The sequence below is a fragment of the Triplophysa dalaica genome, chromosome 8 (genome assembly GCF_015846415.1).
Source record: "Triplophysa dalaica isolate WHDGS20190420 chromosome 8, ASM1584641v1, whole genome shotgun sequence".
NCBI classification, from domain to species: domain Eukaryota; kingdom Metazoa; phylum Chordata; class Actinopteri; order Cypriniformes; family Nemacheilidae; genus Triplophysa; species Triplophysa dalaica.
This window is the reverse complement of record NC_079549.1, coordinates 3,466,810-3,479,515: the sequence shown is the minus strand read 5'-3', so window position 1 is coordinate 3,479,515 and position 12,706 is coordinate 3,466,810. Positions and strand designations below refer to the sequence as shown.

Here is a 12,706-nt window from a genome sequence, read left to right as displayed (position 1 = left end):
TAGAGCAGGTGCTTTGTCAACAGTAGTTAATAGAACGCTGAAAGAAAGAATCTGTTCCAAAAACCCCGTCCAGCGTTCCATTCCAAAGTGATCACCCCTATGCCCTACTCCTCTTGATTTGTAAAACACAATTGTATCCCTTAATTTGCCCTTTTAAAATTCACTTGGCAAAACGAGCAATTCTCTTTATTTTGAGTAACATTTTGTGTGGTGTCAACTTCCCAAAGTGCCCTTCGAAGGGCGATATATCCCGTTTGAAACGCACCTCCGGAGATTGGCTGAAAAGATTCCAAACTCAACCTATTAACTCTGGGGGAGATGAAGAATGAGAATATTTCCAAAAAATAGGAAAAAATTCCTTTAAAAATGCTGCCTTCGTAGTCCGCTCACTAGGTTTTTGGAACAGAGCCATAGAATCCGTAGGACACTAAGCATACAGAATAGCATTGCTTCTGCCCCCGACAAATAGGCCAAATAAAAACTGCTTTTAGTCTCACCGTAGCCTTCGATATGAGTGTTTACACCAGCACATTCGTATAACGTTGTAAATTTGTTGTGTTTAGAGTAGACACAATCTAACCCACACAGTTAATAGGTAAATATATACCGACTTTTTAGCTGGGCTTGAGGTTTCTCTTTTGTCATTGTGCATCATGTGCAACAGTAACAGTGTTAATGGTTTTGAAAAGCACACAGATCACACTGCTGTCTAAACATGCAGAAGTTTTTTTGTGCTTTTAACCGTCTGCAGCAGAATAGTTTTAGAGTGCAGATAGATGGAAGGGGATTTCACTAATCTGCTCATCCATCCTATAGACGTTTACTGACAGACATGATTGACCTACATGCCGCTAGCTTATATCTGGTTGTTTACCTTTGGCAGAGAAAACCTGCTCTTTTTTGCTGATTTTACATGAACGTTACACCCGTAAAAGTCTGCAAAGGAGCTCTAAGGGATTTCAGCCGGTTCACGACACCCACATACACCACCTCCAAGGATGTCGGCCAATCCAGTCTTAGAAAACTTCAACACAAAAGAGATAATGTTCTTTCATTGGCTAGAAAAAGACAGACATTCATTCTCAGGACCTTTTTTAGTGGCACCTATCAAGTAGACGCATGTAATCCTGGGGAAACCCTCTTATAGCACCTTTGTGTTTACGCCACAATGCCTCTTTCTATGTGCATGTAGAATAATACCCATCAAAACTTGTTTTTGGATCCGTGAGGAGGCAGTACGTTTTTTGTTTAGCTTGAGTGATTATTGCACACGTTTCCCTCGTGCTTTCACACTATGAATCATTAATGTTCATTAATCACAGCACTAATGACTCTTATCTCTCCTCTCTCTCTCTCTGCACAAAGCACTCGTATCTGGACAGGGAGACCTCTCTCATTCTGAAAAGCATTGCAGGAAAGCCCTCTCACTTGCTGACCAAGGTGAAGCGCTCTTGCCCTTTCTGGATGAGTTTCTCTTGGTTGCTTCCTAACACTTCTGTGCACGCCAGCATGATTCTTTCTTCACATGTATTGTTCTGTTCTCACCCATTGTGAGTCTTGATGTGAAGTATGAAGATGTAAGAGGAAACTCTTAGCAAAATAACACTGTTTGCGCTTTAATTCTCGTCACTAATTTTCACGTATATTTTAACCTTTAACCTTTGCTGGCTCGACCCTGTTAACATGCTCATCTTTGGCCTGTCGAGACGGGATATCAAGGAACGTCAAATGTTTACGTTAAACCAATAAACAATTCAAGTTGTGAGTGCACGGTGACTCCACATCACATACTGCGATCGTGACACTCCATAACACATGAATGCTGCGCCGATTAATTTTCACTTTAACCTTCTTTTTGTATTGTTGGAAGTCATAGTGCTTTACAGTTTAAAATGATTTTTTTTATATAATTAATTATAAGTAATAGTACATTTTTGAACTCATCTATACATAGTTGATGCGAAGGAATTGACACGGAGACATGAGTTCCATCCTTGATTCCTGTTTTTTTTACTGGTTTCAAACCGTGTGAATTGGCCTTTAGTTTTCATCCAATCTCTATTTATTTCTAATCGGTTTTATTCTATATGATTTGTATAAATTAAAGTTGTCAACTTATAATAAATACAACTGTTTGGCACTATGACTGTTAGGTTACTATAAGTTTACATTATCTGTATAGCATGTACACGCATGCTTTAAAATGTTTTGAAAATTTGTGCGCTGTGAGCCGTGTTGCCCATTATAACATCTGAATGAAGATGTTTGTGTTTTGGTGTGGGTAAGTGGTGTTAAATGAACACAGTTAAACATTTGGACATTTGAGATCAACAGAGTAAAACTGTATTTGCTTACCTCAATTGCTGGCAAAACCGCATCATTGCTATTGATAAAGTTGTTGAAAACAACTCTGGATCACCTGAACATCTGCGGTGATGAATGGGAGGGATGTGTGACCATGTCATCCCTCTGGGTTTGCGTGTGTTTGTTCATTAGAGAGGTACATCCCTAGATCTGTTGTCTACGGACACACTCGTGAGGTAGCGAGTGACAATAGTCAGCACAACAGATGGATTCCTGGAGGCGATTGAGTTTCATCAGAACCAAGCGCCTGATGTTAATTTTTGGGATTGCTTAACACTACAAGTGATGCGTTGTCCACTGCTTTAGTTTAAAAACAACGTACACATCTGTCTGCTGTAGTTGCTCTTAGATGACGGAAGGTTTTGAGTTTCTGTGGGGGAGGTTGCTGATTCAGCAGTACTCAGATTTAGTTACTTGTGTGCATTTGTGGGAATTGAGTTTACAAGCCTGCTAGCATTTAAGCCACAATGTACTTTGTTTTAATCCAAACAGCAGTTCTTATGTTTTGCATTGGGTGTTGTTGTGTTGTGGTGTTGGCATTTTAGCGAGACTGGAGTCGCGGGGGGCAATCTAAATGCAGCTTGGACCCAAGGAAGGTAACTCTGCTTTGTCATCAGGGGAAGTTCCATAACTCATGTGCCCTTTCCATATTCTGACACCGCCAGTTTATCACTGTGCCTTATAATCAATCAGTTAATTAATGGCTGTTTTGTCAAAAAAATTGAACATAGAGTGAGGTTCAAAAAGAGAGACCATATCAAAAATCAGGGCTTTCAAAAGCTGAAAGAGTCTTTATGAAATCCGCGAGTAGTCAGTACTTCTAGGCCTTTAAATTTGTGCCGTTCACTGTAAAGGCCTGTGTACAAAGCCTTTAACTCTGTTAAAGGTCCGGTGTGGAGTTTTGCAGAATCTGTTAACAGGAATGCAATATAATATACATAATGAAGCGTCATGTTTTCTATCTACACACACCGCGGGTCCCCTTACGTGGAATTTGCCATGTTGTTTCTACAGTTGCCCTAAACGGACAAACTGCTCTACACAACATATTAGGGCTGTCAGCGTTCACAAGTTAATGCATGCAATTAATTTTTTCAAAATTTTTACCATTAACGCAACATCCGTTTTTTCTGTCATCGTTGTGTAGCGATATATTATATAATCACCCTCTTATCCATAAAAAGTCATTTAAACTATTTATGCGCTATTTAAAGTGGTTGTTTTAACATGTCCAGTATAGATTTACAGCTTCTGGCTTTGGTACGCGGTTCAACGCAACTCTACAGCGGTCCTGTCAGGTGTACACATGGGCTAAAGGCTGCATTAGAATCTGTCAGACAGCACAGCAGCATTAAATTCTCATGTCATGTGATCTGTATGCTCTTTGACCTATGATGTATTAACATCAACCTGTACCTCGGCGTCAAGCTTATTCACAAGAAATCATTCATCTGTACTTGCATTTAAAAAACGGACACCCGCTTTGAAGTTTTCCATTTTGTTGCTCCGCTCCCGTTGCAACATGGGATAGAGAAGTGTCCATGATGCAAACTCACAAATCTCGGTGGAAGGAGTAGAGCATCCGTACATACTACTCATGACTCATACTCATTTTAGCCTACTATATAGTATGGATGTATGCTATGTTTAGGCATTAAATGTGCTTGGAGGCCGTTTAATTGAAAAAATATGTAAATCCTCTACATTTTGAGATGGAACACGGTCATTTGATAGAGGCTAGATAGATGCCAACATGGACAGATTGCTTGACATCCTCTAGCCGTCACCAGAACCACACAGGGCAAACCAAAACACATCTTAGATTGTAACTCAAATTTGTTTTGTTAAACAGGAAGAATCTTGTTTTTTGTACCTTATGAAACGTTGTGTGGAGAGGTTGAAACACGCTGCCTCGGCACCCTCCCAATACCACACCAAAGCTGTTGCACACAAATACAAGCAGAAACAGAGATGGGGAGGGCTTGACTGAAATCTGTCTGACAGGAGAAGGGGAGGGACATTGCTTTGTCTGAGAGAGAGAGAAGGAGAGAGAGAGAGAGAGAGAGAGAGAGAGAGAGAGATTAGCTAGTAGACTGGAGGTAGTAGCGTTGTTAGTTCTGCCCATCCTCCACCTCTCCTCTGGTTGTGTTAGATCCATTTTACGCTGTTTGGCAGAAGTGTTTTCCGCCTGGAATCATCGGTCCTGCAGAGGGAATTTTCAATCATTCGTACTTGAGGAATGAAGCTGACATCATCTTGATGTTTACGTTTTAGATAAACATTAAACCGTTCTCAGCATGGGTCTTCACACCTCATTGACCGCCAGAGCTTCGACACACAGACACGGACCAGCCTCATACTTACTACCATGGGATGTTTTTCTGTTTTTACCTGCAGAATTTTGGGTTTGAATTTTTGTAGTAAAAAGAATTTCCTCTCTCTCGGGAAAGGCAACTCCAGATGTAACTATTGAAAAGCTGCTTTCTGTAATTCGTTGAGGAGCATCTCTACACGGCAGGGCTGCCAAATGCAAATGAGGAGAACCCCGGCGGAGAACGTTCAGATTATATTTAACAGCCGATGTCTTATTTCTAAGCCTTAGCCTTCACTTTGGACCAAAGCTTTTATTTATCTCCAAGGTCAAAATTAAGTTCTCACAATGGCATCTTGCTGGAGAAGTCAGGTAAAATAAGAGTAACGTTAATGATGGAATGTCCAAATGTTTAGCTGTAGGAGGACGGCATACCCACATTGCAGTTATTGTGATTTTGACTGACCGTGTTTGTGTGTTTGTGTTAGGAGGAGCAAGCTGCCAAACTAAAAGCTGACAACATCCGAGTGGCTTTGGAGAAGATAAAAGAAGCGCAGGTTAAAAAGGTAAGATGATCCGGAAGGACCAGTTTTTCTCCTTGTGCAGGACACAATGAAGGTGTTGTGAATGCATCACGATCATGTAAACATAACCCTGGTGACAGATCTGTTTTTCAGCCTGTCTGCAGTTCTCCGGACTGCTGTATAGCTTATATTTCTGGGCTGTACCGTAGCGTGTCATTTTTCTGGGCATGTGCAGTAGTGCGGTGTAGAAGTGGGTCAGTTAGGACATGTGCTCGGTTCACAGCGGGCGATGTAATGCAGCACATTTACACATCTGAATCAGACTCTCTTGAGAACTGACAATGTTTTTCTGTGTTTTTAAAGGATAGTTTAAGTTGTGGATGTTTCAGGCTACAGTATGTTGGAATGTGAATGTGTACACTACTGGTCAAAATGTATAAAATGTTTGGCATTGTCTTAAAGGGGTGATATGGGATACATGTTTTTCTGTGTCTGTGGTGTGTTATAAGTTGCCCATGCATGTATTAGAAAAATTAAAGTGTCTGAACAAAAGATGCATTCTATCTAAAAGCGAAGACCTGCCTGAAACGCCTTGTGTAACCACACCCCCACAAATCTACGTCAGTTCGTGGCATGATTTGACTAAGCCTGCCCAAATTTATACACAAGTAAGATGTCATGTCAGTACAATTGCTTTGTAACCTGATGTTCCAAATATGGTAAGAAGTGTTACTTTTCCGTCACATGCTTGCAGTATTCGACCAATCACTACGCTTTGGTTAACGCTTTGGTTTCTGGAAAATTATTGCACACCTCGCTTTTCAGAGCGATGAGCTTAGTAAAAAATCCACGCGTTTCAGATAGCCTCAAATACATAGTTTTTACCTCAAATTGTGTATACACATTGCATTACATCTTAAACAAACAATAATATTCGTTTTAGCCAAGTAATATGACCCTGTTAAAAAGCGCTAGGTTTATGCTTAATTGTTTGAAATTAGTTTCATAGACAAAAATATAATGTGCAAATATAAACTTTTGATTATAGACGCATGTATTTTTTTATAAAAATGGATGAGTAAAGAAAATAGCAGCCAATAAGAGCTCAGGATTGATGGGAACTCCTTTAATATTGTTAAAAAAAGATCTAACACTGTGTCTACACCAGAAGCGACAGGCACGACATGACATGACAACATGGTTCCAGTGTGGACATAATTAAAAATTATAATAGGTTCTAATGCGGTTCTAATGTCTTTTGTCGTGTTGCATCGCGTTCGGTGTAGACAAGGTGTTCGGGTGAAACCCCAAGAAGTGGCATGATAAAATGCCAAGAGATCATTTCTGCAAATTCTAGGCAAAATATCAATACGGCAATACACCGTCATGAGAGCCTGACGCTTGCCTTCGATCGATTCTGCAGCACTTTTGAAATAACCAAATTATTATGCAAAAATATTATGTTACAAATATTAGTGGTGTAAAGGAGTTTATCTGTGTTCCGTGCGGATCGCCCCTCACAGATTCTTTAAGGATGTGATCCGCAGGTTAACTGCAAAGTGAAAGTTTCAAGCACATTGAGTCCAAAATTTGCGTACAAAATTTCCGCACATAAGAAAATAAAATTTCGTCCGTCATAAAAACATTCGGACTGGGTTCGATTTTCTGCATTTTTTGCATCCGCAGCAAGCAATTTTTAACAATTCAGAGACCCCGTACAAACGAGCACCGAACGCGAAAACACATATGTTAGGATGTTTTGACTGGAGGGGCAATCATATATTTTGGTTGGGTATATATATAATCCTATTTCATTGCATGCATAATTTGTAAATTTTTCTGCACTTAAATTGTTTCTGCAAAAACATTGTTTAATTGAAGGTTCAAAACAGGAAAAATTTAAAAAGCTGGATATTTTTAGAGGGGCCCAAGAAAAATCTGGTGGCAGTGACCCCCTAGACTCAGCCCTGCTCCAAATCCTAAAACTTAAAACTGAAGTCTTCCTCCATTTCTGTGCTGTTATCTGGGTCGATAAACATAGCCGTGTTGATATAAACAGTCAGTATAGGAGCATCAAGACAACTTACACTGAGAGGATTAGGTGCGAGCACATGTGACTTGTCTGTTTTCTGTGTGTGGGTCAGCAGCCCTGATGGAAGGTTTTCTGGGTCAGGCCACGAAGCACAAACTCAGCCCCTGACTCTCTTCAGACCATGCTCTTAAATGGCGATAAATGTGCTCCAGAGTCCAGAGTTAAACCGGGCGTCTGGATCAACGGGAAGATAATGTCACTTGTGTCTGGCAAAGGTCTCCCCAAATGTCAAATGATTTTTAAATTATTCAATCTGTGAAGAGATGTACGCATGGATAGAGATACGGAATGTGGTTGGGATATGTATATTTTATTATTTTAACTATAACGTATGATATTATATACGTATTATTTATAATTGTTTATTTATTTATTTATTTAATTATTAATTTCTTTCAAAAGTATTTAGATCAAATGAAATGAAATGCGGGTCTAAAATTAATTCAAGGGCTGTTAAAATTTGACGTTATGATGCTAGAAAGAGATTTATTTTTTTACAATCAAACACCCTTTATGGCCACATAAAAAACATTAATCATCAATTTTATGTGACCAAATAACATTTAATAAATTGTGTATTTTTTATATAATAATAAAATATCTTCAATCTTTAAATATATTTTTGAAATTACATCCTAAACAAAGCATATTATTACAGAAACGTGTATTTTTATAGAATCATTTTTGAGTCAATGTATAACTTGCCCTCAGTAACATTTTTTACATGGCAGATGAAGGTTTAGAATGATACTGTTGAGGGTGTTCATTCACTGCGTTTTTAAAGATGCTCGAAATTCAGACCCGCACCATGTCTACTGGATTGCTTTTTTGGCCTTTGATCAACAGTATGGGGAAGAATGTAGGTCAGTGGGTGTAACGTCAGGGAGACGGAGAATTCCCATTGGTTTACAGTTGTTTGCAGGTTTCTGTTGTTGCAGGGATCTATTCTGTATTTAAATGGAGGATTGCTACTGTAAGACTCATTCACATTAAAATATGGGATCCAAAATGTAATTTAAACCTGAAGATTAAATGAAACTCTTAGGTTTTGAAAAAAGATTAAACCAAGGAAACTATGTTTTTTTAGATCAAATTTAACTTCAGTAACATTGTACAAAAGACCAGATTTATATAAATTAATTGAAGCACACAGGATGGTCTTTAGTGTATTCTCATCATGCTGTAATAACACGAATCAAGTTTTGTATAAGATATTAGGTCACATGATTTCCAGGTGCTTAATAAAATCCCAGAATATAATCTTTGTAAAAATGCATACAAACACTTGTGTCCTGTGTCTCCCCTCAGTTGGTGATCCGAGTGCACCTATCAGATGAAAGCTCGAAGACTATGATGGTGGATGAGAGACAGACGGTGCGTCAAGTTTTGGACAGTCTGCTGGATAAATCCCACTGTGGTTATAGCCTGGACTGGTCTCTGGTTGAAATCATCTCTGAACTTCAGATTGGTAAGACAAAAGACAAAGCCCAACCTTTCTTTCTTACAGACTCTAGATTTTAGATTCATCCACATCATAGCCGAACAAAAAAATATTCAAAAATCATTTTTATGATTATGTATCATAAACTAAGCAAATCCAGGTACGAGTGACATGTTTATTGTCTCAGTTGGATACCCTGTAAACAAATGTTTCCTGCCACAACAACCTTAAAAATAAAAAAATTGCAAGATGGATCTTACGGTCAGTTAATAGTCTCTAAAATTGCAGTTGCAAGTCTTTTCCCTTATTGACAGGCCACAAGTTTGATTCAATAAGGACAAATGAAAAAGGGATTAAAGGAATCTTGTGATGAAGGCTTTGATTTGACTGGATGATAAAGCTCATGGTTTCATTTTTCACCGCTCCATAGAAACATAACAGCAGCTCTATTCCATTTATTAGATTGCCGTAGAAGATTTGCTGCGAGTGTAGATTAGCAAAGTGTATGTCTGAAATCCCAATAGGATTAAACCATAAAATCATGTGATGTTTGGTGAAGCTAGGTAGATAAAACATCACTGCAGCTACAGTATGACTAATTCCACGAGCTTCTTGTTCTTCCATATTCTAAAACTAAAACGTTTGTGTGGAAAAAGCCTTAAATGCATCATTTCATGTGCTAGATTTTCTTCTTTCTTACATACTAACATGAATATAAAGTAATTTACCCAGCATTGAAGCGGGAATATATCAGTCACATACTATTGATTAAATGTCCAGTGTGTAATTTATTGTGAGGATCTATTGACAGAAATAAAACACAGTAAACATAACTATGTCTTCAGAGATGTATAAAGTGCTTCGTAATGAAGCGTTATGTTTTTATTGCCTTACATTGAGCTATTTCTATCTACATTCACCGCGGGTCCCTAACATGGAATTCACCATGTTGTTTCTACTGTAGCCCTAAACAGACAAACTGAAAACTGTAAATACATGATCTCTTTTGGCAAAGAAGCGAAAACATGAGGACATCGTAGTTCTGAGTCCGTTGCAGTAGTGCTTCGAAAGGGAGGTGTAGAGTGAGCCGTTGGTTGCTATTTGCAACATCACCACTAGATGCCGCTAAATTTTACACATGGTACCTTTAACATAATAATTTTTAGCTTTTTTAGCTTAAAACAGAAACCTACCGGTCAAGGATTTAAAAGTGGAAGTATAAAGCAGTGTTTCCCCTACCATTATATAAGGGGGGCGCCCCGCCCTCCTAACGGCTCGCCCCACCACTCTTGGACGTCAAGTAAATTTGATTTGATTTTCTTTATAGCGCCAGATTACAATTTGTTATTTTATTAAACAAACTAAATAACCCTTAAGTAATATATTATTTATCTTATTTCCACGATGGCATTTCTTTTCTGTCTGTGTTTGCGCGTTTACAATTATCCCAATGAGTGCGCACACGCGCTCACTCACACACAAACAAACATTAGCGGACAGAGAGCGCGCGGCGGGAAATATGTCGCTTCAATCAGACGAAAACCAAATGAAAATATTTGCGTTTTTTAAGCGCTCACAGGGAACTGAAGATGGCAAAACTCACTCCACTGCGAGTAGCAGCCGGAGTAGCTCTCCTGCTCCAAGTCTAAGTGTTGCGCATCCTGCCCCTGACAAGCATCAAAAGTCCATTCATCACCGGATGGCGGTTAAAATGTATATTAATGAATTACATGCCGCTTACTATTTACATATGTGTGTTTAAAATGTTTTTAGTCAGGACATTGTAAATCTGCTGATTAAATAAGACAAGAGATATTTAATACGCTATGCAGATGGCTCCGTGTTGTATGGGAATGTCACGTGATGACGTTCAGAACAGTGCACATGATGACGTTCAGAACAGCGTCCGCGTCTGACAGGATTATTCTCCAATAAATGCATCATAGAAATTAAACCGTCTCACAAAAAAGCCCATTTAAAATTAGTTTATCATATAAAGGTATTAACTAACATTAACGAACAATGAATGAGCAATATATTTGTTAGTATTTATAAATCTTTTTTTAGTTCTTTACTTTTTTAAGCTCTGGCCCATTAATATTAACAAATACTTCTATACATTTAACAAAGGTTATTTGCCAAAGTCAATTTTAAAAAGATTTAAATACATTTAATTATTAAAACATTTTTTTAATTTTACAAAGCATTACCCTCCCAGACAATCAATGTATGCGACTAGATAGATAGATAGATAGATAGATAGATAGATAGATAGATAGATAGATAGATAGATAGATAGCACATAAAGAATGAAAAGGAAATGATTTCTCGTCAATTTTCCCCAACCAAACCCCCCCCCCCTCAAAGCTGTAAACCTAGGGGAAACACTGTAAAGCGTTAGATATTTAAACAAGTGTGTAAAAATGTGTTTTGGAACATGATGGCTCTGTCTCTCTTGCTGCGTGGGCTGCTGTTTATGGAGGTTCAGCGCGATCATGCGTGCGGCTGTAACCTACACCTCCAGGGCTTCCATTTCTCCTCTTTGGTTATTAAATGGATGAAAGAAGATAAAAGATAATGAGATACAGTGATAAATAGGATTTCAAGCCGATGGGTTGTACTACACACAGCTTGAATAGTAATAGTGTCGTGTCTTTTTCAGAGGTAATTTGTAGAGCATCAATTCAAGAATTATTGTTATTGATCATGGTGTGTTTGCTCTCCTCAGGAGAGAAAATCTGTCTCTCTGTTTGGTTAAAATCAGGAAGTTATGCACATGGGTCGACATGTGAAGATGCTTGTCTCGGTGTATTTTTATGCAAGAAAAAATGTTTGTATTAGTTTTTGAATGATGTTCCTGCTGCGCGTTGTTTGTTTTTAGGGGGTTGAACTTGTCTAGGTTAAAGATCACATACTCCGTGTTGGGATGTGACTAAATCGGACTTAATGCAGGTATTAGGATCAAGAGAGTTAGGGATAGTTTTTTCCTTGAGTACTTTAAATCACTTAATGGATTGACTTCTGTAATCTGTCCGATTTGGGATTTCACTATTTTCATTTGTTTTAAGCACTTAATGGAAGCCGCATCTTAATATGTGGAGCTGTCATCAAACAGAAATCCAAACAGTTTACAGCACACTCTTATTTGGTATTGGTCAGGCAAAAGACTGTATTTTGATTGTTGGTCACTCTCTGTATTATAATCCATTTAGTTAGTGTAACTAATGTATAGCATACTTAACCTTTAACCCTTCAGTGCTGCTTAGGGCATTTTTTGTTTGTTTAAGAAACTGTTTAAATGTTTCACTTTCAAATTAAGTGTGCTTTAGGTTGTGACCTATCTAGTGCACTCAGTTTGTTACATAATCTGTGAGATAGACCTGAACATTTGTGAAGACTGTTAAAAGACCAGGACACTGCCGGCAGGGTTTATAGTAATTGGAATAAATGTCACTTTTCTTCACTGAGTCGGAGATCTCTTGTGTACTGGTGAACATGGAGATTACGGCACAGGTCACTGAATCTATTCTTAGTTTACCTGTTCTTTCAGAACGGTGTTTGAGTTTTAAATGAGAGGTGAAAATTCTCTTTCCTCTGTGGATTCTTTCTCTGTGAACTTTCACAAAGAAAAAAAGGAGAAATTCCTAGTCATAAAAGTCACAAAATCATAATCAATGTTGTGTGTAACTAGTTACAAAGTACTTAGTTACAGTAATTTATAGAACAGTCAGTACTGGTCCTTGATTCTGAATGGTTGAGCAGAGTTCTAAGCTGTTATAAAAGAAACCGATTTATAACGGCTGACCGCATTACATCGCCTAAATATCACTTTATTTACTTTATTTATTTTACGTGTATTCATACCGAACAGTCATGAGCTGTCACAGGGAAAATTCCAAATGAAGTCATCGTTCTATGCCCGACGCCCTTCCAAGGATAGAGCACTTGGCAAAGGAAGCGACGTAATTTCCTCA

The 12,706-nt window shown here is 38.3% G+C and overlaps 1 protein-coding gene across 4 annotated transcripts in view; it reads left to right on the top strand.

Annotated features, from left to right (window-relative positions):
* The window catches only part of raph1a (Ras association (RalGDS/AF-6) and pleckstrin homology domains 1a), a 59,844-nt gene that overhangs the window by 35,280 nt on the left and 11,858 nt on the right, over nucleotides 1-12,706 (top strand). For 3 of the 4 annotated variants that reach the window (XM_056754982.1, XM_056754984.1, XM_056754983.1), the window contains 3 exons: nucleotides 1,366-1,440; nucleotides 5,164-5,241; nucleotides 8,600-8,759. In XM_056754982.1, the coding sequence (XP_056610960.1) occupies nucleotides 1,366-1,440; nucleotides 5,164-5,241; nucleotides 8,600-8,759 (313 nt within the window). The remainder of the gene's footprint in view (nucleotides 1-1,365; nucleotides 1,441-5,163; nucleotides 5,242-8,599; nucleotides 8,760-12,706) is intronic. The other variant, XM_056754985.1, reaches the window with a different exon arrangement.